Source organism: Dromaius novaehollandiae, chromosome Z, assembly GCF_036370855.1.
Source record: "Dromaius novaehollandiae isolate bDroNov1 chromosome Z, bDroNov1.hap1, whole genome shotgun sequence".
Lineage (NCBI taxonomy): Eukaryota > Metazoa > Chordata > Aves > Casuariiformes > Dromaiidae > Dromaius > Dromaius novaehollandiae.
Window position 1 is genome coordinate 84582500 of NC_088132.1, and position 27578 is coordinate 84610077.

At 36.2% G+C, this 27578-nt stretch overlaps 1 protein-coding gene across 2 annotated transcripts in view; it reads left to right on the forward strand.

Annotated features, from left to right (window-relative positions):
* The window catches only part of LOC135325062 (WD repeat-containing protein 7), a 164231-nt gene that overhangs the window by 28780 nt on the left and 107873 nt on the right, over positions 1-27578 (forward strand). Inside the window, exons 13-19 of one of the 2 annotated variants that reach the window (XM_064502497.1) lie at positions 1114-1309; positions 2437-2651; positions 9224-9993; positions 10555-10643; positions 13936-14025; positions 16211-16329; positions 18461-18584. In XM_064502497.1, the coding sequence (XP_064358567.1) occupies positions 1114-1309; positions 2437-2651; positions 9224-9993; positions 10555-10643; positions 13936-14025; positions 16211-16329; positions 18461-18584 (1603 nt within the window). The remainder of the gene's footprint in view (positions 1-1113; positions 1310-2436; positions 2652-9223; positions 9994-10554; positions 10644-13935; positions 14026-16210; positions 16330-18460; positions 18585-27578) is intronic. The other variant, XM_064502498.1, reaches the window with a different exon arrangement.

Here is a 27578-nt window from a genome sequence, read left to right on the forward strand (position 1 = left end):
GGTTTCTGTCTTTCGCTTAACAGATTTTCCTTGCCCTTTATTTCCTTTTGTCTTCCATTGTTCTTTTTGAACAACACTTTTCTGCTTAATTATTTTCATTTTCTTACTACTTCTGTTCCTTGAGCTCATTTGCTTTATCTCTGCACTGCTTAGCTCTGCTGATATGCTCTATTCCTCCCTGGATCTCGACTTTAAAAATACTTGAGAATTAGCATGTTGAACTAAGCTAAGGGTAGATGTAGGCTTTTTTATAAAAGCTTATCTAACTATTAGCCTACAATCAAATGAAGTCTAGGAAAAGCTGGAAAAAATAAATATATAAAATTTAAAACTATATTTTTAAAAACTGTGAGCTGTATGAGTAGTTCTTTTGAGTAACTTTACCTCTAGCAGTGCTTAAGTGTGTGTGCAGAGTAACATATATTCTGTATTATAAATTAAAATGCTTGGCCTCTCTTTTTTTCATTGTTTTACTAAGAAACATGCATCAGCATGCTAGCTAAAGCATTTCTGTCTGTCGCATAAAAATTTAAATATAAGTGACAGAGTTGAGTGCACGTATTCTGTATTTTATTTGAAGGTGAACTGCTTTATCAACTGACTGAATCTGTTTTTCAAATAATTTGTTTTATAACTTTTATGACTGTTTTGAACCTTTCACAGTCATTTTTCTTTGAGATTTTAAATATTTGAAAAGCGTGGGGAGAGAAAACTTTTTTTTTCCTTTTTGTGGAAAAATTGAAAGATGTCCTTAATAGTTACTTTATAAGGTCAAAGAAATGTATCAGTATGGAACTGCCTTAATGAATATGAAATAGTGTTGTTGGTTCAGCACGTTGAATTTTTCTATCCAAGGTAGCCATATCATTTGGTAACGTTGAGAGGGCAGGATGTTCTCATACCTATGCAAGTGGCTGGATTCAAGAGAATTTCTGTGGGTGAAATTCTGGTTCTGATGAAGTCACTAGGAATTTTGCTGTAGACTGATGCGCTTGTGTTTTGCTTATAAAGTGGATTGTTTATCACTGAACAGTCTGAAGAGTATTTTAGTTTTTATTAAATGTCAACTAATTGTATTATGATCAAAATAATTCTTGTGTGTTTTTTCTTAAGGCAAGAGTCCAGCACTGTATTTGCTCTGTTGCCAGTGATCACTCAGTAGGTCTTCTGAGTTTGCGGGAGAAAAAATGTATCATGCTGGCATCCCGTCACCTTTTCCCCATCCAAGTAATAAAATGGAGGCCTTCAGATGACTACCTGGTGGTGGGATGCTCGGATGGATCTGTGTATGTCTGGCAAATGGATACTGGTAAGGTTTAATGCAAAGATATGTATTTTTTCTTTTTAAAAAAATCAATATATTTGCCAATAGTTCTGTGTAAGTTGCATATCAGGGAGACGAGTTTAACTTTTTCACGTGTTTATATTTAAAAATTTAGCTCTCCAGATGTTCTCTAAATTCGTAGACTGTGTAAGCATTTGTTAGATACGTATTTCAGTATTTGGAAGAACTCATTTAGTTTTAGAGAAATATACCTTGCTGAGGCTGTTTTTCCCCTACATGATTTCCTATTTATCTTTACAGTCCTCTAAATTTATTAGCGTTTGTGCAATTTACTTCAAGCTTTGTGTAGAGGTGCAGCATCTTCAATCTGGAAGTTTAATCGCTTGCAGAGTGAAGAATAATCATAAGGGTTTTTTATTTTTTATTTTTATTTTTTTAAGTTAATGGTTAAAATTTTAGTTCTCGGATAGTGTAAAAGACTTCAGGAAACCAAGAACAAACCTTAACAGAGTGGGTAACAAGGCATAAAATAATAGCTATGTTGTAGAAAACTGTTTGTGGTATTTGAAAGGGAGAAGGCAAGAAATAATGTATCCAAATATATACCGTAAGTAACTACCTTCTAACTCATTAACTGAGTTAAGAAAAAAAAAAATCCAAACATGTAATAATGTCTGAATATTGTTTTCAGCTTATCATGAAAACTAGATGAGAATATTTGTTGTTGAAGTTCTAGGAAGCAAAACGAAGCCTGATAATCATCATGGACAGGTTAAGCCACACAGGTAGTTGGGTGGGAGAAGGAATTCAAAATGATTTGAAAATACCCTTTTACTAAAAATGTCAAGCAACTGCAGTCATCACTATGTGATCAGTAGAGAATCGTGTTGTGTTTTTGTTTTTTGTTTTTTTTTTTATTTGATTTTGGTTTTGTTTATTTGCTGCTTTTTCTTTACATCCTTCAACATCATGGAAATTTAGGGAAAAAAACATACCCTTAGGAATATAAATTCTAAAAATAGCTGTTTACACAACCAAAAGTTTTAGGCATAGCATCCTGTGATGTAAGGTGTTTTCACACATGGTAGTTGTGATATTTTGGACTTTCTGAATTGTTTCTGCTAAGCTAATGCTTTTCAAAATATGTGAAGGTGCGCTGGACAGGTGTGTGATGGGAATAACAGCAGTTGAAATCTTGAACGCTTGTGATGAGGCAGTTCCAGCTGCTGTGGACTCCCTCAGTCATCCAGCTGTCAACCTGAAGCAGGCCATGACAAGACGTAGTCTGGCTGCTCTGAAAAATATGGCACATCAGAAACTACAGACTCTTGCCACTAACCTTTTAGCTTCAGAAGCATCTGACAAAGTAAGTTGTGGTTTTGTTTTTAATGCAGTATCTGGAACATATTCCATTGTTTATGAAAACAAATAATATGGAAAGTCTTCATTGTAAAATTATTGTGGATCTTATCCAAAGCATTTTATAATTTTAGTAGCAAGACCTAAACTGATTTTGATGCTTTGAGTCAGTCCCAGAAGTATGTTTTCTTGGACCAAAAATTTCATCCTTGTTCAATGTAATTATGTCGTTTCTAATGCCGGTGGTGTTATCTAGAATTACATTTTGAAAGCACGAGGCCAGTTCCTGCTTTTTTCTGGGTTTGGGGTTGGGTTTTTCAGGTTTGTTTGTTTGTTTTTTAATGTTTGTTTGTTTTTAATGTAGAATTAATAAATTGTACTTACCAGGAAGGACTCTGAATCCAGATTTTTTCATATTTAAAAGTAGTTGGATTCCTTCTATAACTGTAACACATTTTATTTTATGTGAATTTACAGTGTAGTTTTAAGTGGGCTTTCAGAAGTTGGCTTCTGAAAAGACAAGTTAAAATATTTTCTCTAAACATGTTAATGCCATTTGAGATAGGCAGTGCCTTTCAGGAAGTAGCATATTTATTTTCTGTCTCAACTATTGTTTAAATTTTAACACTTGCTTTTTAAATATTTGTCAATATGTATTTAACTCATAAATATCACAATATTAGTTAAAAACAGACATAGTAAAATTATATAAGTTCAGGTGTGCATACTAGTTCTTTTCTGAATTGAATAATTTTTTTGTACTGCATAAGGGAGGAAGGTTTAGGAAAAAGAAAGTGAGAATAAAAATTCGAGAGAAGAAGAAATACATTCTGCCAGTAATGAAACACTTCTTATTTTCAGCCCATTATGCAATATTTCTGTTTTATTTCTTTACAGGCTTGTTCCCAATTTTAATAGTATGTTTTATAGAAAATTAGTGATTAAAAGCTCTAGATAGGAGACTAGTCTCCTGTTTTGCTTTTGAATATATTGAGTCCCTTAGCAATGGTAATAGCTGCCCAGTTTATAAGGGAAAACAATTATATATGTGCAGAGCTGAGGAAGTTAAAAGTTGCTGGAGGAATAATCACTTTATGAAAAATGTATGTTGAAAGATCTGCTGGGATTTCTCTCACCACTCTCCACCCATTAGGGATTTCTTTCACCACTCTTCTGTACGGAGATTATGGGCCTCAGAGAAATCCTGTCGGAAACACCTTCCTGGCTTCGGCTTCCAGGAATTTGCAGGCTGTATCTAGATGAAAGTGAAGGGCTACATTTTTTTTTTTTTCTTTTTAGCTGGAGTGGGGCTATAAAGAGTGAGTAGACACAGGTGCATGGTATAGAAGCAAAATATTCCTTATTCCTTTTTTCTGTTGGGAAAGCTAAAATTCTGTGTTTTATGTCATGAATATAGACAGTTGTGGAGGATGATGGTGAATCTATTAAATTTAAATTGTCAGAGTCCCATGTTTTCTTTATAGTTTTTATAAACAAATCTCATAAGGAATATCATGTATTGAATTACTATACTTGTCTTACACCCTTCCCCACAGAGAGGGTTATGTGGGGGGGATTTTTAATTTTATAGTGTTTTTAATTTCACAACAATGTTAATTCCCCTTCAGAATTGATAACATATATTAACAAACACCATGAAGAAATTTGAGGAGTGGAATCGACATTGATTTGTCTTTTCTTTTTTCCTTCTCCCTCCCTCCCCCTCCTATTACACGTGCTTTATACATTCCTGCAGACCTCTCTAAAGACGGAGCTATATGGTGCTATAGCTTGGTTTATTTATTTATTTATTTTCCCCCAATTGTGGCTGTGTGACAGGCCAGAAAAAGTATTAGTAAAATAGGCATATGAACAGATATAAGTGGAACCAGCAGAACTTAAATGCTCAAAATTAATTACGGTTTGAGAAGGATTTTAAGTGTTTAAAGCAAGATTTTAATGGGCTTAGCTCATTCCTAAATATTTCAGTTTATGTGATAAATTCAAATGCAGTAATCTGTAGTGACTGGTTAAAAGCATTCACTAACTGTTACTGAGCTACACATACAGAGCCATGACATGTTTATGCGTGTACATTTAGACACACGAGTTTACAATTTACATGGGTATTACTGAGCTGTTGCAGCAATGGACTGCTTATCAGCACGAGCAATAAGTAAGTGCTTGTATGAAGAGCCCTGCTAAGCACTCTGCTAACCTTCCTGTGAATATTCTGCTGAAGATGAAGTAAACTGTTCGGGTGTTGCCAGCTGGAGGGTGAGCCTGCACGTTAGCCCGTGGGGTCGAGGGATGATTGCTTTTCTCTGTCCTGGTTGTAATTTAAAATTACTGCATAAGTAGGGAAGCAACTTCAAAATATTTTGAAGGGAGAGGAAGTCCTTTTCTAACAACCAGCAACAAGAGCTCTTTTTCTGAATTGATCTCATAATAATACCTTGAATTTCAAAATTATGTAATATAAAGGGTAATTTTAACATTAGTTTTAACCTTCTGAAGAGTGAATAGAGTACAATGTAGGAGGTATCCCAGGAAAAATTAGTACTATATAAAATTTTTAAGGAACTACAGTGTGGAGGACAGTACAGTACAAGAGTTGATGCTGAATATCCTCTTAATTTTAATTTGCTACTGTTCATATTAAATCTGCTTTAAAATAATGCAGTCCTTAGGCCTTTCAAATTATATATTCTCATTTTTATATGCTTGATCAATCTTCCAGTAGTTCAGAAATACAATTTAATTATTTATAATTGTGAGAGGAGACCCAGAGCCTAGATGTAGTCCTAGATTCTGGCTCAATTTTTTCAGTCTTTAGTGGAGCTGGGCTGAACAAAGCTGCCAGTCAGTCTTTGCAAGCAGCAGAGACAGTAGAGATGGGTGGGGGGGGGGAGCAAAAAGTAAATTTTAGAAGTAGGCTGAAGTATCAAAGGTAGTTTAGCTGATGGGCTAAATAGTGTATCAGAACAAATCATCAGAGGAGAGCTTGAAGGAAGAGCTTCTCCTGGGCTTTGCATCATGCATCTTTGTTAAAGGTGCAAAATATAGAGAAAGGATGACTTCTGGCCTTGTGAGGGTTTCATGAACTTTGCCACAGAGAGACTATAACACCTGATTTTTTTTTTTTAATTTTATCTTTCTATTAAAATAAAAATTTAATACAAAGAAGTGCAAAACTATCTTGAAGGAAACTGGGTAGAAAATATCCTCAGAGCTGTGTGTTGAGGAAATATGTGAGAGGTTTTCCTTGCCGCGAGCAATCTGCTGTAGCTGACCCTGCTTTGAGCAGGGAGTTGGACTCGGCGATCTCCAGAGGTCCCTTCCAATTCTCTATCCTGCTTACACGTGTTCTTACTGATGATCTGGTATGCTGCCATTCATCCTAGCTCTTCCCCCCCCCCCCCCCCCCCCAATAATGACCTGTTAGAGTAGGCTGTGCAGGTAGTAAATTTGATTATCCTATTAATGCCATTTAAAATTTTAACTGAGTCCTAAGAGAAAGAGCTTTCATTGTTGCTTTCGTCTTTCTTTCAAGTCGTGCAGACTTCTAGTGTGCTGGTAGTTTTGGCTGTGGGCCAGCAGAGGGGAGCAGAGACCTGCTTCCAGCACGTATCAGTATCTTTCTTCATGCATTAAATAACATTTTTTTCAAGCAGAATGTATGGAGACCCCACTTTAGAGCACCATCTTGTTTCCACAAGGATACGCGTTCAGACTTGTGTACTGGTATTCCTCCCGAATCCCGTATCACTTTGCACAAGCGTAAACCTTGATGTTGTATGTGCAGTTATTGCAGCTCTGATCGGGGGATTGCTGGCTGCTGAAGGCAGCAATTGCGTTACAGTGCACAGCACACAAAGGACACAAAGAGCAAAAAAGAGAGCAATGATCATCAATAGCTAAAATATTTTTGTTAAATTGTTCCTTCTAATTTTATAATTGAGACCATTACCAGAGACCATTGTATAAAAAGGTACCTACATTACATTCTGAGAAAATGACAACTAGATTTGTAATGAATAAGGAATATGTGAATAAATCAGTGCATTGCAGAACATAAGTAGCAGTTATTGACATTTAATTATTTCTATTCTGGTCCCTATTATTCATGAACTGCTTCTCATGACAAACTTATTTAATAAGCATAACTTCTTTATTCTCAGAGTTGACCACAGGCAAAAAGGAACAGAATTTGGGTATTTGCTCCTGTGCTTTAGGCCCCTTGGCTGTTTATGTAGCGTTCTGAACTAATCAGCACTGCAGCTTCTTTCAGAAATGTAAGAAAAGAGAGAGAAGATAATGATCTCTGTTTAATTTTTCTTTCATAACCCATTCATAACTTGTGACCAAATGTCACTGGTAGAGTCATAACTTCATTACATAAATGAAATGGATTTTAATTTGAGGAAAGACAGACATTCAGAATTATGTGATTCTTGTGGAGCAGTGCATGTTATTGAAGATTTTGCCAGGTCTGTGTTTCACTGGCGGAGAGTCTTTTTGTGTGTTCTGAATATGTCTCTTCGGGAGGGGGGTGTGCGTGTGTGCGCGCACGTGCGCATATGCTCACGATACCAGTGCGTTGCAATAATGTGAAATGTTTAAAGAGCACTCTTCAGAACTGTTGTTGGTGATATTTTCATAGAGAAAACCTCCCTCATGATGTGAGGAGATGTCAAAGGAGACGTTCCTTCAAGGCAATAAGTTGTCTTTTCAGGGACAAAAAAAGTATGATTATGAATTATAAAAAGAAAACTGGTCATTGGTGGATTCAGTGCCTGAAACTACAGCTGAGGCTGTGAAAACATCAAGGACTATTCATTGTATATTCAGTGAGAATCATCCTTTAAAAACGAACAATAACTAGTGAGTGCAGCAAGCAAACCAGTAATCAGTACTTGTTCTCTTTTACTGCAACACCGTACAATAAAACACATGTGGATGTTCTTTCTAAGTAAGCAAAATATTAGCAGTCTTAAGTTAACAGTCTGCAAATTAAAAAATAAAGTATTAGTGTGGTGGAAAATTGAAGATTACAAAGTCAAACAAAACTGAAATAATGGATTGCTTTAAATAAACTCGAACAAACCTTGTGCATGTTATGTTTAGGCAAGATAAAAGACGCTGTGTCTTACCACCTCAAAAATATGATTCTTTTTATGTTATCTTGAATTGCTCAGAATATTCAGAAATGAACATTCAGTGATCCTCAGAAATGAGCCCACAAAAACTGCAGTGGATCACCGGCTGCTCCTGACTGCAGCACAGTATAACTTAACCTCTTCTGGAGAGATTTCAAATATAAAGCTAATATAAAACTTTAGGGAGGGCGTTTTTTCCTCTGAAGACTTTCCTGTAAAAAAGGGATCTCATTAAAAAAAATCTTATATCCCTGAAGAATATAAGGTATCAGAGCCACAGAAAAAGCAGAGAGCTTTACGGGTAAAAAAATCGGTGTGAGAGAGAAGCTTGGGAATTGCAGTAGCACGCTTTTTGCATAAACAGCATCATACACTGAAGCAGTCATTGAACAGGATGTGGCAGACATGCTTTTTTAAAGCTAACACCATTTTTCGAGTCTGTGTAGCTTAATGGAAGAGGAATATATGTAAATTGTATGTGTGTATGTATGTACATTGTATATGTAAATTCAGTTTTCAAACACCTCCTATGATATCCTGTACAAAGTTATTAAGGAGGCTAAGTAGTCACAGGATTAGAAATATGTATTGTCTTGAGAGAGAAAGTCCTTGAGGGAGGGAAGAAATGGACATATATGTCCAACTTTCCAGTTAAAAGACACTAAGTAGAATATGCAAATGTTTCTATGATTCATGCTGATAAATACATTTGTTAATGAAAATGGCTGCATAATTTGTATGTAATAGAGAGTTTATCAGTTATTTGAATTATATATAGTGTGTGTGTGTGTGTATTTATATATACATAGAGTATATTTATAAAAACTTTGTTAATTTCTACATATCTGCTGTTAAATGTCCATTTGTGGTTAAAAGAAAGACTCTAGAGAATGGAAATAATAGGGACACTTAAGATAATACCAAACTGAAAGACCTGATATTAAAATTAAGGCTGAGTTATGAGACTAGAGGTAGGAGCTTTGACTACATTGCTTTTTCAGTGCTTCTTATATCCAAATGTAAACTCTTTGGTGCTTTTTAAATTTAATAAAAACAAAATATTGGAATTTTTTTGTACTCTGAGTATAGCTTATCTTTTAGAATGCATGTTCTGTATAACAAATGTGAAGTTCCCTCTTACCTAGAGAGCTGTGTTTATCTGGAACTTCTGTAAGGGGGATTTCGTATTTTAGGGATGTCATATTTGATCACAAGTTTCATATTCCTGGCATCTAAAAAGAATGTTGTAAAATGTCTGGAAAGAATGTAGTAAAATTCTTCACTAACATATTCATAACATGTTTTAAACCCATGTGAGTTTTCAGAGCTTCTTCAATTTATGAATTAGCTTCGTGAAAAGTGTTAAGTAATCCAATTAAAATTTCAAAATATATATATATTTTTTTTTTTTTAATTACAGGGGAATTTACCTAAATATTCACATAACTCCCTGATGGTTCAAGCTATAAAGACCAACTTAACAGATCCGGATATACACGTGCTCTTCTTTGATGTAGAAGCACTGATTATTCAGCTGCTGACGGAAGAAGCCTCTAGGCCTAATACCGCACTTATTTCCCCAGAGAACTTGCAGAAAGCATCTGGCAGCTCTGACAAAGGAGGCTCTTTTCTGGCCGGGAAACGAGCAGCAGTTCTCTTCCAGCAGGTCAAGGAAACCATCAAAGAGAATATAAAAGAACATCTTCTTGATGACGAAGATGAGGATGAAGAATCAATAAGACAGAGAAGAGAGGACAGTGACCCAGAATATCGCTCTAGCAAATCTAAACCATTAACCTTGTTAGAATATAACCTAACCATGGATACGGCAAAGCTTTTTATGTCCTGTCTTCACGCCTGGGGCTTGAATTCTGTTCTAGATGAGCTTTGCCTTGATCGTCTTGGGATGCTTAAGCCACACTGTTCCGTGTCCTTTGGCCTGCTGTCTAGAGGAGGCCACATGTCTCTCATGCTTCCTGGGTATAATCAGTCTATAGGTAAACCATCATATGATGGTGTGGAATTAGGAAGAAAAATGTCCATTACCGAAGGACTAGGAAAGGGGACATACGGTGTATCACGTGCTGTCACCACTCAGCATCTCCTGTCTGTTATTTCACTGGCAAACACGCTGATGAGTATGACTAACGCAACTTTTATTGGAGACCATATGAAGAAAGGTCCAACCAGGTATGGAAAATATTCATTTTGTTTAACTCGTGATAACTTTTTTTCAGTCCGTATTTTAATACGGATTTTAATTTGTTTAATTTTACTCTTGGGTTTGATGTATTAAATGGCCGTGATAACCTTTGATATCTAGATGAACAGAATGTATTTCTTTTTTCTTCAATGTATTATTTTTCATGCCAAGATAGCTTTATTGCATTTAATGGAGTTATGCAAGTTAAAATGTTAATATAGTGTAGAGTTATAATAATTTGCCCTGATGGGGCTGAGAGGCCTTTTTTGTCCTTTATTTTTTATGCTTGTTGGTTTTAAGGAGTTTTTATAATTAACAGGTCAAATTCTGAGTTAATGAAAACATATACTTTTCATCATATTTCATCAAAGAATAAACTTACCTAGGAATTGTAGTTGAGCTCTATTTTTTGATATCAAACTGACTTCTCTTACAGGGTTGCCTTTCAAAATTTGTTTAGTTACAATATCTTTAGCAAATAATCCTTTTTTTTTTTTTTCTTTCCCCCCCCCTTTTCCTCTCCCCCTTCACACACACTTTATACTTAGGCCTCCTAGGCCAGGCACTCCTGAGATGTCAAAAGTGAAGGCACCCCCTTCAATTTCAAGTCATGCAGCTCAAGGACAAATTAAGCAAGGTAAAAATCACCTTCTGTAAAACAATTTGATATCTCATTTCAGCTCCTGACACTGAAGTTGTCAACTTACTATCAAGTCATAAAAAAAAATATTACTAGCTTCTACATGGGGGGGAAAAAAGTAGTGTAATATTCTAGGCAAAAATTTTAATGACTAAGACCTTTTTGAAAATCTATATAAGATGCTTATACTGTCATGAGGTCATTCTCTGACATTGAATTTTTGCGTATTTTAAGTGCTCCCAAGCATCCTGGTGTTGAGGATCAGGTGATAGTCAAACAGTTAGTCTACAACTAAGTGGTACACAGATTGGCCTGATACAAAAATGCTTATAATACATCTAAGTTAAAGTTTAAAGATAAACACATGTAAGTAATATATACGTTACCTCTCCCTCTTGAGAAAGATGAAGCCAAATGTTTATTTTAACACTATTTCCACCTTTGCTGCTATTGTTATCGGTTGCAGTTATGAAAGATGGCAATGGATGATAGTTTAGCATCCTTTATTAGTCTTTTGTAATCTGCATCTTTTCTTTCATAAGTGCAATGATTATGTATACAGATATAAAACAATATGTGCTATAAGAGAAGGAGGTGTGTGAGATTAGACATGAGCTTTCCACCGGAGTGGAGTGGTAAAGAGAGCTTCCTCCGGACGCTGGAGGCCCCGAGGAGATGCTGGCTGCCCGAGAGCAAGGAGACGGAAGAGGAAGGTGGCTCCTTCTGCACTTTCTGTAAATTAGGTCGCTCCTGTTTGGGGCAAACAAACTAATTCTCCTAATGCCAAAAATAGAGTAAACGTTAAAATACCATGATGTGGCCAATTTTTAGTTGAGCACAAAATCAAGGAGCAAATGGATTGTTGGAAAGAGAACAGAAGAAGGGATGGTGTGGCCCTATTCTTAGGGATGCGGCCAGACATCCTTCATGGAAAAGAAGGGTAGTCCAGCCGCGGCGCTGGTAGAGAGGAGCTGCAATGTTTATCCATTGGGGATAATGGGTAAATAAAATCTGTCAGAAAATGCCAGTTGTGGTTAAGAGTGCAAGAATGAAACCATTGCCAACATGAGAGCAGCTGAAGGCTTTAACAACTTGGGGAGAGCATACAGGTGGGAGCTTTGAAGCCAGTAGGTGAAATTGATTGCAGAGTTACTCCTGGCTTTGAGGGCCGTTTCGCTGTATGATAAAACAAAGAGAGAAGATATATACACCATTGATCTTTACTGTGACCTTCAGTTGGAGAGGGAAACTCATTTTCAGGAGTGGCATACATCAAGTTTTCTTTTCACGGTCAGGGATGCTATGTAAATAGAGAAGTAGTGGTCAAAAAAGCAGAAATAAACCCCCCAAAAACCAGGAAGGGCTGTTGTCCTTAACATGGAAAGGGGGGGGGTGGGGGGCGTTTTGTTTTTCACAACCATTTACTACTTATTTTGAAAGAGAAGTGTTTGAAAGGTCAAGATTTCCCAGAAATCATGTTTATATGGCAAATTCGATGTTAAAAAAAAAAAAAAAAAGTATTTCTCACAGGTAGGGTTTATGTTTCACTATAGTTCCATTTTGATTATCCTTTCCAGCATGAAAGCTATGTCATTTTTCTTTGAAATAGGTTTGCTAATTACAATGATGAACACGTTTTTGTTACCAAAAGGAAATGTATAAAACTGCTTGGGAGAACAATTGATAAAAATGAAATTCTCTGTGCTGTTGAAAGTACAGAAAAACACTGTAGTTTTTAAACAATCACTTTTTTTCTATATTTGGTGGCATGTGGTACATGCTCTTGGGGGAAGATGGCTTTGTTTCTGAGGGTACGCTTAGATCTTGGGTTTCTTCAGTATTCTTCCTGCACATCCCTTTATGTGCAGCATCTTGCTGCTTATAGATTTCTAGTGCTATTGTTTAAAAAAAAAAATCAATTAGTACAGCTACAGTTAATGCCTGTTATGACATGCTTGATCTCCATCTATTTGACCTGTGTTTGTCCTGAGATCGGTAGAGCTCAATGCTACTCGGCTATCGTGCCAGCTGCTTCTGTTACAGTGGCTGATACAATTAGTGACGTTTGATGGGAGCTAACAACAATAAAAAAAGAGAGAGAAAGAAAAACTTCAAAATAAGACTGCACTTCTTTACAAAGAATTAATCTTTTTTTCATAAATTAAATAGCTGTTTTTCACAGCTACTGAAACTAATTGTTGTTGTCATGATGTGATTTATGCTGGTCGTCCTGTCACTGTACACGTGCCATGATGATGCAGTCATGTGGAAAGTATGGAAAAAGTAGTTTTGATGCAGATGTCCTACAGTGACAAAAGAAGTTCACTGCCTGAAAAGCAAACATACTATTCAGAAGACAATGCTTAATCTGTTCAGGAGCTTGCACCCATTGTTGTTCTGCAACGGAATAAAAGAGGGGGATTAATTTGAAGATGCTTGTGCATGACATATGATAATTTCTCTATAGGCAGGAAGTGTCAGATAGTGACCTGTAAATCTTAGCACTGACCTCTGGTTGTAGCATGTGTATGCCATAAGGTCTACGTATCTTTTCATGTGATAATTTCAAGTCATGAAGCATTAGTGAAGTGTAATGTTTAGAACTGCTTTTAAAATGCATTTGCACCAAGAAATTACACAGTTCATAAAGTAAATGTCACAACTCCTGCCTTGAATAACACTCATGAACTGTGCTCGTTTATAGCTGCTTTTATACAGTCTTATACTGTATAAAGCTGCTTTTATACAGTCTTTATACGTTGTATATTCTTAGTGCTTTCTTAGCAGATTTAGGTTTAAAATTATTTGAATATTGAGACACACTTAAACAGAATTATATCAAAACTAACAATCAGTAATACATTCTGTGCCATTTTAGAGTATTAGAAATAAACTGGACGTTTGGTTCTAGGCGAGTTAATGAATAGTGGCAACTCAAAATCTCTCTAGATGTGGGAAAAGCGCAAAAATAGTGGAACTTGTATTTTTCTATTCATAGCGAAGTATTGCAAAATGAATCCACAGTCTTTAAGAATATATTTGTGATCTTTGTTTACAGGTACTTTGTCTTTTCAAAACACAAGTTTATGTTAGTATATCTGTGTTTTTCTGCAGTTGCATGTCTTCCTCTCACTGACATTGCACTAAACCTAGAATTTTTTTTTTAATTTAATATCATAGTTTCCTCCAGTTTTGTTTTTCATTCTTCAGTAATACTAATCTGTTTTTCAGAAGCTGCTATCCTCACTTTCCTATTTTTTCTCTTTATTTCTTTTTTTTCTTCTGCAAGTTGCTCCTGCTGTTTCTTCTAGCACTGAAGCTGGTCACTCTGGCTCTGACACTGCTCCTACTTTACATACCTGTTTCTTAGTAAATGAAGGTATTCTTTCCTCATTTTCTATCTATTTGTCTCTTACTTTCAACTAATGTCCTTTATCATTGTTATGACATGACTTTAATTTAATCTGTGTAGGTGTTTTTCTTTGTAAGAAAGAGGCAATGAGTTTAATGTTGTATACTTTGCCATTAATGCTGGTAAAGGGTGAGTAGATCTGGTTTGTGTGTCTTGGACTTTGTGGAAAGCCAGTTCTTGAATATTGTTTGGGAGATTATATTTCAGAACTTATTTGGTCTTGCTGATCTTTTTTTTTTTTTATTTTAAACAAATAATCTCAGTCTTTTCAAGTAGGGAAAATATAAATCTTTAAGTTGACAAATTTAAGAACAAGATGAGGCTTGTTCTTCTAGAAGGCTCCTTCTAGAAGAACACTATATCAGCTGCTCCCTTAACTAAGAAATAGTGCTGTGCTTCTTTGGATGCCTCTATCTACAAACATGGTAATATATGAATGAAAGAAGTTGTAGTGTGCTTGGTTTTGTGTTCTCTTTGTGTGCCGTTTCCTGTGTTTCTGTTGTGGATATAACTTCTGTCTCGCAGTAGGAAGGTTCAAATCTGAAATTTAGAGTCTTGAGAGTACCTGCTAGCGTGAGTATGTGATAGCGTTTCCACTTCTGCGTGAAACGAACACCAGCGTTCTGCAGTCTCCATTACAAACTGAAAGACTAAAAATATAGTGGTCCTTTTAAAAAGAAACAAACAGAATTGTTTTCATGTCATTTTAAATTCTATTTGTCATTTTAAATTCTATTTTTGATGCTTATGAAAACTTAAAGTGCTTGGATTTAAGCTACGTGGGTTTTGTGGTTGGTTCCCCCCCCACACACACTAAAATATTTATCGACTTTATGAAAAATGTCCTTCTGCCAAAAAGGCTGGTGCATGTGCATGCGTGCGTGCACAACTTCTATCTCTGTTAGTAAGTTGTAGTAAGTTGCTTTTAATACCTATTTTGATAGCCTTATTACAAAGCCATAAATTCCTGCTTTCATATACCTCTAGTAGAAATAGCTCTTAAAATAGGAAATTCTGTTTTTTAACCCATTTTTTTCTGCAAGAAAAACTGACATAATTTCTGTTCTTGTAGTACCATGAATAAAGGGGTTTACTAGATGAAATATCAGAGTTCTTAATTCTCAGTAATGCTGACAATTTAAAAATATAGATGCTCACCTGAAATACTTATCAATTTTCTCCAGTCAGCATACAGCATAATAATAAAATAAACTTTTTGTGTAGAAGAAATTACAAGAATTTAAAAAGCTATGTTGTTTGAACTTGATATGCTTTTCTATTTTTAACTACATAGTATTTCAGGGTTATAGTATGATTATATCTGAAGTAAGCAAGTTTACGTAAGATTTAGATGGAAAGATAAGAATAGCAAGCAAATGTGCTTGTGTGCTTTTGCATAACTTAAAATTGAACATAGAATTTTATACAGTTTTTCTAACAATAATTCATATGTTCAGTTTTCTGTAACTGGATTATATCACACTTGCAAGTAGGACATTAAAGATCATGATAAGTAATATAAATTATTGTTTGAACAGGTCATCTAAAGTAATCTTGACCTGAGGACCATGGCTTACGCTTTTAAAATGTTAGCCATAGTACTACTTTTAGGAACTCTTTTTGTATTTAGTAAGTATGTTGAGCATATTCATAAGCCTGCAACCTCAAAATCCAAGTATGTAGCTAAATATTATCACTTTTGGGAAGTCTTTTTGAGAGGGGATGGGAAACAAGGGATGTTTGCATTTAGTCACGACTGATTTGAGATGGTCTTCTGCTGGTATCTCTCTTGGACATTGCATGTCTTTAAGAGATCTGTCCATATATTTCTCTTGAAGAGCTCATTCAGTCCCCGTTTCTGAAACAGGCAGTTCACGTGCTGTAAAACGTGATCTGAAGTTGGTTGGAATCAGTAAAAAGACGTGTATTATCCCTAGAGCTTGGGGGTCCAGCCCATGGCAGGGTGAGCCCTGCATTCCCATGGCAGAAGAAAAGAATTCTGTTTTGTTTAAGAAAATAGCTGTAGTGTTTTTTTTCTCTTGCCCTCCTTCTCCCCCAGTGGCCAGTGGAAATTTCTTTGATGGTATTCTAAACTTAAAACTGCTTCAGTGCTTATTATGTTTTATGTTCCTGTTATGATGTATTTTGACAGGGTGGAGCCAGCTTGCTGCCATGCACTGCGTTATGCTCCCTGACCTGTTAGGACTGGATAAATTCAGACCTCCTCTTCTGGAGATGCTAGCTCGCAGGTGGCAGGACCGATGCTTGGAGGTGATTTCAGTAGTAATTTTGTACTGCTCGCTTTTTTTTTTCCTGCTTGTGGTTAATACTTTACTTCAAAGGTGCAAAACAGTATGTTTTCAAATCTCAGTCTACTTTTTTAAAATGTTAGATTCTTTGGTTTAAACTAGTGCATTGCGTTTCAGTGGGGGGCGGCACCTGAGGAACACCCAAACTGAGATCTGGGTGGGCAAACACTGGAGCAGGTTGTCCAGAGAGGTGGTGGGTTCTCCATCGCTGGAGATGCTCAAAACCGGACTGGACACAGTCCTGAGTAACCTGCTCTGGTTGACCTGCTTTGAGAAGGGGCCCTGGACTTAGGCGGGCTCCAGAGGTCCCTTCCAACCTCACTGATTCTGCAATAATAATGTATATCTGTGATTTACCTAACTGGCCACTGGATGTCATCCTTGTTCTGCAACAGTTGCTGTGAATACTCTTACTTGACACTAGAAAAGCTCATTTCCCCAATTTTTGGAATTTTGTTTCATTTTTTTCTATTTGGAGGTGTGGGGTAGGAGGTAGAAGGGGAACTGGGAGTGTTCCTTACACTGCAAACAAAACCTAAATAGGAGAATGTCTGTTTTGTTACTTTCTGAATTTTGTCTATTCATGCAAATAGAGTGTACTTTTTTAAACTGTCTGATGCTGTTATCTTTTATGAATCCATTTTTCCTTAGAGAATACTAATTTGTTTCCGACCCAGAAGTTTCTATAGTTATTACTTATTTCACATACAGTTGGTTAATTTTGCAGCTAATGTGTCAAAATGTTGGAAGTGTAATCATGTCTGTAAATTTTCTTACTTTCTATGTGGCATGTAGTAAGCAGAAATGTTGTGTACATATTTAAAAAGAAAATTATTGGATTAAAATTTTTCAAGATTTCATCAAGAATCTCATTAGGATCAAAAAAATTTTCTACTCTTTTTTTTTTCTTTTAAGAGACTGCTGAGTTGCTTTATTTTTTGAAGTGCATATACAGTAGTCAGTAAATAGTTTGTCACCCAGCTATTTGATAAATGACTAGTTGGCCTTAACGCTACACCTATGCTGTTGTGGCAAAAAATTTTGTTGATTGTGCAGCTTTCAAAGAAAGAAAGGAGTTACAGAGCTGGATTGTGGACTGTAGGTCTTCTGCAGTCTTGTAACTTAATCAGAAATGGTTTTTGCTCCCTGATTGCCTCTTGCAGAACTTGTCCTTTGCTAGATAGCATGTATGGTGAGATGGTTTCCTGAGAGTGTCATTACTTTGAAACTAATTAAAATTTGTAAGCAACAGACATTCAGTTACAGGCTACCTTTAGGTGTCAGGATATTATATTTATATCATGGAACAGTTGAGGTTGGAAGGGATCTCTGGAGAGACAGTTTCGAATATCTCTAAGGATGGAGTCTCCACAACTTCTCTGGGCAACCTTTTCCAGTGTTCAGTCTCCCTCACAGTAAAAAAAAAAAGTGTTTCCTTATGCTCAGGTGGGATTTCCTGTGTTTCAGTTTGTCCCCATTGCTTCTTGTCCATATTTCCTCTCTGTCCACAGTTTTCTATTTGACCTCGGTCAAGTGACTTGACTTCTTTGTGCGATAAATCCTGTAGGACAACACTAATATGTATATTTGTAAATGTTATGGATTCTTCAGGTAGAAGTGACAAATAATAAGGACACATAGTACAAGACAGTATTTTGTACTTCTTGGTGTAAAAAAAAAAAAAAAAAAAAAAAAAAAAAATTCCCTTAAACTTTGGAAAACCTTTTTATTTATATATTTTTTTCTGCTTTTATTGCTAAGTCTTCCATGTGAAAAATTATTTTTAAGTGATTTTTGTCTTGCTACTACATTCCAACATTCCTGACATTTGGACATTCTCTGGTTTTCTCGTGGGGCAGCACATCTATGCTGTGTCCTCTGCTGAGAGTCATGATAGTGTAGGCATGTCTTACGGATTTTTATTTTGCTTCTGTATTTAAAGTGGGGGGTGTTGGAGGAAAAAATTATTGAAAGCTTAGCTCATGTTTCTATATAGTTTTTTAAAATGTTGCTTTTTCTTGGTTTTAAATTATACTTAAAACATGCTAATAAATAAGATTTGAGTTTGTATGATGTTCTGATTGGCCTTATAGGTAAGAGAAGCTGCCCAGGCCTTGCTGTTAGCAGAACTGCGAAGAATCGAACAGGCAGGTCGGAAAGAAACAATTGATGCGTGGGCTCCATATTTACCGCAGTGTATCGACAGTGTTATATCACGTAAGTAGTTCTGTGTTTAATCGGAAAATAATTTGGTTGCTAGATAAAGGAAGAAAGAACTTCATAAACAACAACGTGAGCAGCACTACAAACCTTTTCCATAGAACGTATAGTTGAATTGTAGAAATTGTTATAATGCATCCTTTGGTGACCAAAAGGGTTCTGAAGGGCAGTAATGAGTGCAGGGTCTGTCTATCGATGCCTGTTAAGCCCTTGCTGTGACTCCAGGCCAGTGAGTATTCACAAACAGCGGTCACCAGTGCTGCCAGGAGGTGTGGGCAAAGATGGTACCATAGATCACCGAGGATTCGTTAGGCAATAATTTATGGTGATGTTTGATTAGATGAGTATGAGATTATGGTACTTCCCTTGATACTGAAAGGTAGAACACTTTCTCCTCTTTCTCAGCAAATTAATGACATTTTAAAATTAGAAGTTGCTGGGCTTTAGGGCATTAGAAGCTTAACCTGGTTTTACAAAGAGCAAAGACAGTGCAGGAGCAGCAGAGGAAAGCTCTCTCGCAATGTTACACCAAGGTGTCTTAAGCTGTACCAGGAGTACGTCTAGGAATGAGAGTTGTTCCCTTTTGATCTGTCTGGTAATTTATAAAATATATACATCAGGAAGTCATTTCAAACAGGCCTCTGCGTAATCTTTTTTGGTAACTTAAAAATACTGCTACAAATATACTTCTGTAACAATATTTCTATGATTTAATTTGGTTATAAAATAAAGTACTGTTTTGCTTAACAGTTGTTCTGCAATTTTTTCTTGTCAGCTTTTTTCTCTTTCATTAGAGTGGTGTTTAAAGATGTGAGATTGTATAAACTAATACTGTTTTAAGATGTATTATTTTTTAATTTGTAAGGTGAACAAAGTTTTAGTTTTGCTCAGTTATGAGTCTAACTGCAGTGATCCTTAATATCGTCTTGTCCTCTTCAGTAAAATGCTATCCTTTGAAACGTTCCAAGTGAAGGTGGAATAATACAGTTGTTTTTTGTTTTTTAATACTTTTCCTAAAACCTTTGAAAGTCACTTAGATTTCTAAATGATTAGCCATGTTTGAAGCAGGTGGGTCATGGGCAAAGAAGAGTTTTAACTGAATTTAACATGACTCAGAGCAAATAGTCTTTTGTGTAATTTTAACTATTACACACAAATATATATTTACCAAAAGATTATGCTCCTGACCATAATTTTGTATGTATATCTTGCAGTAATAGTCAGGGATATGCAATATAATATTCCTTTTCTTCTCCAAATCTGTTATACGGTTACTGACCATGGTTTTGGCTGTTGTGATTTCTTCTAAACCAGCTATTTTCATTTTATTCATTGCTATTTAAGCAGATGTTTTACAGACTCGTAGAATACATTTTTGGACGATCTGTCAGCATTGTAAGATAGTTCACTCAGTTATCCATCCAGAAACTTGCCTTTATATAATAATATCCAAAAATGTCCGATGCATATAGCAAATCAGTAAAAACTTGTATTTTCTTTGACACGACAATGAGAATAATAGATGCTCCTTTTTCTGAAAATGAGCCTCTTTTTCCAGGGAAGAGTATAGTTCCTGTACAGAGAAAGATCTCTATTAAGTACCAATTGATTTTTTGAGATGTGTAATAATTTTATTAAATCTAAATTGAATGCACATATTACAGGGAACACAGCATTTTAAAGTGTTGTTAAGAATTTGTTGTTCGGACTAAGCTGTTGTTAATCACAGCCTTTAGCCATATAGCATTTGCCTTGTTACTGGGATGCTGTTACACAATTAGACCTGCAATCAAGCAATGAGTAATAAGTGACAGCAGGTTGTATATACATGCCAAAGAGCCTTGATTCATACTGATAGATATTTGTGACATTCTGCATACTTGGATTTGTTTTTTAATTGATCCTGCTATGAGGTCAGGTATACTCAGTTTGTAGACACAGCTGTAGTTGCCTTTTCTTCCAGGGAGTAGCTGCTATAGCAACTACTGATGATTACTAATTTCTTTTCTCTACAGTGATAGTGAATGACCTTGTTGGGTGCAAGGTTATGGATGTAATTGTGTTGGTGAAGTTTATGTAAACTGCTCTGTAATGTCTGCTTGCTTCAGCCAGCGGACTGTTTCCAAAAAAGGAACTTTTTTTAATGATACCTGAAAACAGCTGCTAATTTGTGTTAATTCCAATCATTTGCTATTTCTAGTACTTCTCATTACTTAAATCCTTACATCTGAAGGTTTTATAGAAACGTATGCAGCTCTGTTTGATGTGCATCTTCTGGAAGCATAATATTTTGTTCCATCTCTTAAAGCTTGCTTTTGTGCTCAGGTTACAAGGAAGGGGTGCGTTTTTGTAACAATAGCCAGGGGCCCCTGTAAGAAGAATTTGCAGTATTTTGTAAGAAAGCTTGCGTGCAGTCGTTGTTACGGAAATTAGGCTTGTCAGCCACCCTAACAGGGCTCCACCCTAGGTTCCTGCAAGTAAAGTTCAGAGCCAATCAAAGCAAATTAAATAATTAAATTTTAATCACGCGCGTGCCGTAATTACAGCTCGAGCCGGGTGCCTCCGAAGAGGGACCTCAACAAAAAAAATCCTGGGCAATTATAGTTTTTTCAACTTAAGTTTCCCACCCCTCACACGGTAGTTAGACCAATAGTAATTTTTAGGTCTGGGGTCTCCTGCTCTTCATTGGGTCGCATCGTTGTTCCTCGGTAAGCTGTTTTTCTCTTTATCTTTGTTTTTTTGCGGTTTCTGCTGACGGTCGTACCTTCATTTCTTGTTGGGTCTTGCGGTTGTCTCCCAAGGTCTTATTTTCAAAGTCTTGGCTTCTTCCCTTTTGGAGTGGGTGACACAGGTGCGCAGACTGCCTGTGGCTTCCCTATCCTCCCAGCCTGAACCAGCTCTGAGGCACTAGTTTTTACTAAACTAAGTAAAGGTTCATTACTTTATTCAAGTGCAGCCTAAGGCTTCAGCAAATTTAGCTACTCACACTAAGCAAGTTTTATGTAAGTTGTGCTAAGCGGCTATCTCTAGACAGTTTCAATTCACTATTCTTTAACAGTAGTATTTTAGCTTTTAAAATAGTTATTGGCAGATCAAAGGATAGTATTTATTTCAAAACTGAATTAGTATATGCTTATCTAATCACAACAAACAAGAATATTTTAGAACACAGGAGGAAAATATAAAATAGAAAAAGCAGCTGACCTTAGTTGAATGAATGACTGGAATATAACCGTTCAATATTGTGAAAGCACTAATAGTGAAAATTTCATTTTTTTCCGTATTAGAAGAGTGGAAAACCATGTGAATGGAGGCTACTTTTACAATGGGTGTCCCCTCAAAGAGTTCATGGTTCTCCTGAATGACTAGGCTGAGAGGGCAGATAATAATACTATTGTCTGTATCAACGTATACAGAGATAATGACACCCCGAAGAAGAAAAAATAATTATGGTATCAGAAAGGAGAAACAAAATAATTATGAAACAAGGAATTTTACTTTTGTGTGTAGAGTAAAACATACAGAAGTTTCCTGTGTTGAATTATAAGACATGATAAACAGGGACATGTGGTTTTTTTTTGTTTTGTTTTTTTTTGTTTTTGTTTTTTTTTAAGATTTGGGGCAGAACTGAAGGGGATAAAAATTACTTATGAAGACCAAAATGGACACAATTTGAATCATGGACTTTGGAAAAGTATAATTTTATGACAAAAAGGCAAGGAGGAGTATGATGAATCAAAAAATACTATTTGAGTCCCTTCAGCACTACTTCCTATAAAATATTATCCGCGTATTTTGTGTTCAGCACATTTTATTACTTCACAATATTTTTATATAAATTATGTAAAAAACCAAATGCTTCTCTTATGCACTGACAGGTTCACTTCAATTAAAACAAGTGGTAATCATTAATAAAATTCTGCTGCTGGAGTGAAATACTTTGTCATGTGCATTCAGTTGGCTCTTAAATGAATCAAATGTGTGGCACCAGGGAACAGAGATGAAGTCTTTGCACCACTTGCATATTCTGTGCACAGATCCGATGGCAGTTTTGGACATGAGTTTGCTCATAAAGATCAAGCTAACTGGCATGTTGCCCAACTTTTTGATAATTATGTGTTCAGGGAACTTGAAAGACAGTCAAACTTAAAAGATTATCAAAAGATAATCCAACATTAGTGATGGAAGAGAGAGTATTGCGAACAACAGAAATACAAATTTTTAGAACTTTTGGTGGAGTAATGCCCCCAGTTAGTGCAATCATAAAATGATTAGCCAGATTTTATTCCCTTGACCTGTTTTCCCATTTTGAGGAACATGGAGAAATGTTAGCTGGTGCCACATTGTAGAACCTACCAAATGTGGCAGCTTAGGAATTATTTCATACAACCCTTTTTTGTAAATTCAGAATTTTTCTCAGTCTTTTTCTCAGCACATGCTGAAACAATAATTAAGGCTTCATGCTTAGTAAAGTACTAGTAGTCTTGTTCTGCTGTTGTCTTTGAATTATTTAGCTATTATTACTTGACACTTGCATGATAAAAGCAGAAGCTGTTTTTTACTGTATTTTTAATTGATTTGTGTGCATGCTACCAGTTTGTGTCTAGATGTTTTCTAACAATCTGACAAGCAACGGAGAGTTTTAGGACTGAATGTGTAAAACACCGTTAAGGTCTATGCACCTCTGTCTGGATTTTATTCTGCAGTTTTTCATTTCAAAAATGTTTTACTCGAGCATTTATTTTAGCTATTCTTTCTAGATCTGTCTAACAGTTTGTCTCATTTTTCATTATTTTTGTATGTTTGTTTACCAGTTAATTTTTTAAAAGCCCCACTCTATGTAGTAATTAATGTTTCATATGGTAGTACAGCATTTTTTATCATCTAAATTGCTTGTCTGATGTGAGTGGCCTTTGAAATGAAGTATGAGACTTAGTGGAGTAACAGCATGCTGCTGTAGATCTATTACTATCATTATAGCACTGGAAAGTGCATTTCTAATGCAGTTTAAAAGGAGCTTTTCACTTTTAAACTCCAATAGAATATGTTAATCTAAGGACTACGCAGTATCCTGTGTTGTCTTTTGCAGAAATTCATGTAGTTTGTATGCATCCTGTAAATAGCAACCGATCCCTCGCAGAGGATAACCTGTGGTCTTAATCACGTTGCTGTGGCCGTGTTGAAACCTGCAGTTGCATCTATCGTGCAGATAGGGCTTTTTGTGTAACAGTGAGTCTGCAACTTTTTGAAGTCAGTGGTGGCAGGGCAGCATTCAAATCTGGGTGGCCCGGCTTGCTCATGGGAAGTTACATATGCATTTCAGGAAAACAGAATTTTTGAAAGTAATAAGGTGGTGAAGCAGATAAGACTCAGTGTGTTGTGACCTTTTTCGTATTTCTCTTTTCTCTACTCCTTACGTGTTGACACAGAATTTTGGGATTCTAAACATATGCATAAATGTTACATGCAGAGCAAACTCTCCAAGGTGGTGGATACTCCTCAAATGTTGTGCTTGCTACATCATAACACAATTTTTCCCTACAATGCAGGGTAACAATATACAAACGAGACTAGCCTTTACAAGGACTTCTGTGTTTTGTATAACCTACACCGTAAGGAAATACCTCTAGAGGAGTTTGTAAGATCCAAGTAGTCCTTATTCTAATGGGGACATTTCTTCTTATTCATATAGCACAAATAATAATTCATCTGTAGTTCAAAAGGCATACGTTATGCATATTGGTATAAATTTTCCATCTGTTGGAGTGATCACTTTTCAAGATGTTAGTGTTAATTATATTACTTCCACAAATGATTTTTCTTTTTTTAAAAAATTTTCTTTCTGTGTATTGTTCTATTAACATGCCTAGATTTGAGAAATACAATACGATTTATGCCCAGTTCATGCTTGCTGATCTTTCTGAATAGATTTTATTTGAGCAGCTATTTCATGAAGGGGTCACATTGTGAGATTAGGGGCTCAAGCACTAATCCAGTAAGATACTTGAAGGAAATATGTGGTCAAAAACTAGATATTTGTTTTAAACACTGAGTCAATAAAATATACTAAAGGGATAATTTTATGTTACACTGTGAAGGGTTGTTAAAAAAAAAAAAAAAACTGTGAAAAGGAAGTTGAAATTAGTGAAGAGGGAGAAAGGATATCTACCGAAAAAAAGGAGAAATTATTTTACAAAGAAAGTGAGTCTTAAAATCTATTCCTTCCTGCTGCATCCATTTCTTTACAGTGATCAGACATCGGGGCAGGAATAGGCAGCTCTGGATTAGAGATTAGTATCTTTGACCACTACCTATTAAACATATATATTGCAAATACTGAATATACCTTGCTAATTGTCCAGCAATTCTTTAATTTTCATTTTGACACCAAACTCAGATTAGCAGCTTGCAAGTGGTGGAGCTGTGGAAGTCAACAGTGATATTCTACATGGTCAGTTGTAGTAGTTTATGCTGCTATCATATATATTTATGCAGTACCCATTTGAGGCTACATCCTTGACCTTCATTTTTATTTCACCTTTTTACCATTCTTTTTTGTTGAGTATAGATTCTGAGGGCCGGGGCTGTCATATTAAAAAAAAAATACACTAATAGAGTCTGTTATCTTTAGTGTCTGGTATTATTAGCATATTTGGAAGGTAATTAAGCATTTTTCTCTATCTGTAGTGTAGTAAATTGTAATCAAATAACTTGGACATTGAGGTCATCAGTGAGCGGGAAGCTGCCAACTGTCCAAAAGAAATCTCTTTAATATCTTTATGCTGAAAAGGCAGGGAAATCTAAACAGTGAAAATTTAAGCAGTTTACTGCATTTGGACAGTTTATCTGTGTTGTATACTTTATCAGTATTAATGATTTTATACTTGTATTTTAAGTGCTAGAAGACAGATTGTTTTGTAACCATCGTCTGTGTCTTTTATGTGCGTTTTGGAAGAGCGAAGCGGAAGAGCCCTGGGCTGGGGGTGGCTGTGCCGGGGAGCCGGTGCGCGGCACCCGAGCCGTCCGCGGTGCTCGCTGCTCGCACGTGGCTTCCACTCAAACGCACGCAACCAGCAACAGCCTGTGTTGGTGCTGCCCGTGTGTGTGGTTAGTCAATCTGAGTCTCAAGAAGACTTTGTCATGCAGTTTATAGGCTGGGAAAAAGCTGGATATTTCTGGTCTATTTGGTACCCGATGGACAGAGAGTTAAGCCATGCAAAGGCCACGTGATTGTTTCGTCAGTAGAGTCCAAGCTGAAGCATCCTGCTGGGAGAAGGTATGTTAGTTCTGGGCTTGCACTTCATTTCTGTGATCTTGTGCTTTTAGTTGATTCAGAGCATTGGCAGAACTTGTGCCAGCTCGGAATATATGATGCAGCTGGACCTAGAGCCTTCACAGAGTCCCGCTGAATGTTTGATTCATGGCATCTTGGAGAAAAATGGGACTGCCCTTCAACAGCAGTGTTTTTCTACAGTCATAGATGATCATCATCTTAATGAAGCAAAAACATAAGCAGTGCTTGCTTTTATTCTTGCTGCCCAATTACTTCTCTTGGAGATTATACAACTGTGCAATTGTAGGTCTCCCTTGACAGCATTTGTGGAAAAATACTCACTGTGGAAATAAAAAGGAAAAAAACTAAAGCATCTCTGACAGCTTAAATATATTAATCATGTGCAGTGCGTTTTTCCTCTTTGAGTGACTCTGAATAAGAATATACAATACAGAGGTGTCACACAAAAATATTTCAGACTGTCATGATGAAATATTATTTTCACAGGTATATTTAAAAGGTTGTTGCTATCCTGCAGGAAAACTTCTAATCATTCTGGTTGAAAATGGTTAGTTTCATATTTATTGTGTTATCTTATTCAGTTTTTATTTCTAAGTGGCTAACTGTGATGTCACACGGAGAGAATTATGACTTTAAAGAATAAACAGCAGGACTGTGTGTTTTTTCTTAAAACTAAGGTCCCATTTCGTGTCAATGGTTTTGACAAAAAAGAGAAAGGGAAAATTCTACAAAACTTGAGCAAATTTGTTTCTAAATCTAGCACATGTTTATTGGACTATTCTTTATTGGTAATATTCACCCATTAAGCTGTAGAACAGAAATAAAAAGTCCTGGTATAACTTCATAAGAATATGAAGTTCTGATTTTTCAGATCAGCTCCAGGTTTTGGTAAATCTGCCATCATCTTTAAGGCATTTAATTTTGAATGGTGTCCTTGCTTGTCTAGGAGACATAGGGAGAAAGAGGTAGGTATGTAAGCTAGAACTATGCTTCGAGATGCTGTTTTTCCCTGCAGCTTTTTTTTCCCCCAAGATGATGGGTCGGTGGAGGAGGGAGAAAGCCAAGCAGATCTTATTTGCTCCTGTGTGGGTCTGCCAGCCCCGCAGTCGCTTGTGCTGGAGGCCAGCCTCAGACTGGCCCCATTAGACTATCGCTCCTCCAAGCAGCTCAGTTATAGCTGCCTACGCGGCTTCTGCATCCAGTGAATTAGAGTTCAGGTGTTAGAACAGATTAGGCTTAGTTTCACAGCGTGTTGTGGTTGAACAATAAATCTGTGTTTTATTTGGGCCTTCTAAACCCAAAATTGGCATGTCAGCCTGTTGCCTGCAAATCAAATGGGAATGGATGTATAAGTGATGTTATGAATTAGAGGTATTGGAGATGTTTCAGCCATTGATATTTTTCAGGTTCCCACAAGGAGGAAAAAAGTTGGGCTTTCTAAGCTCCATTTTATACCTGCTGAGATAAGGTCTTGCAATTGTGTATTTTTTGTCATAGTCTTATCTGTTCCTCTTTTTTCACAATATACAATTGTTTCTAAAATGTCGCATAGTCCATTGTGTATTTTGCATGAGGAAGTATTTTCAGGTGAAGTTCCAGAAGGAAAATACACTACTTTCTTCTTTTACCTACCTATTTTTAAGAGTGAAGACTATCTTCAGGGTAAAATGGAATCTGCAAATCAAGTTCTTTTCTTA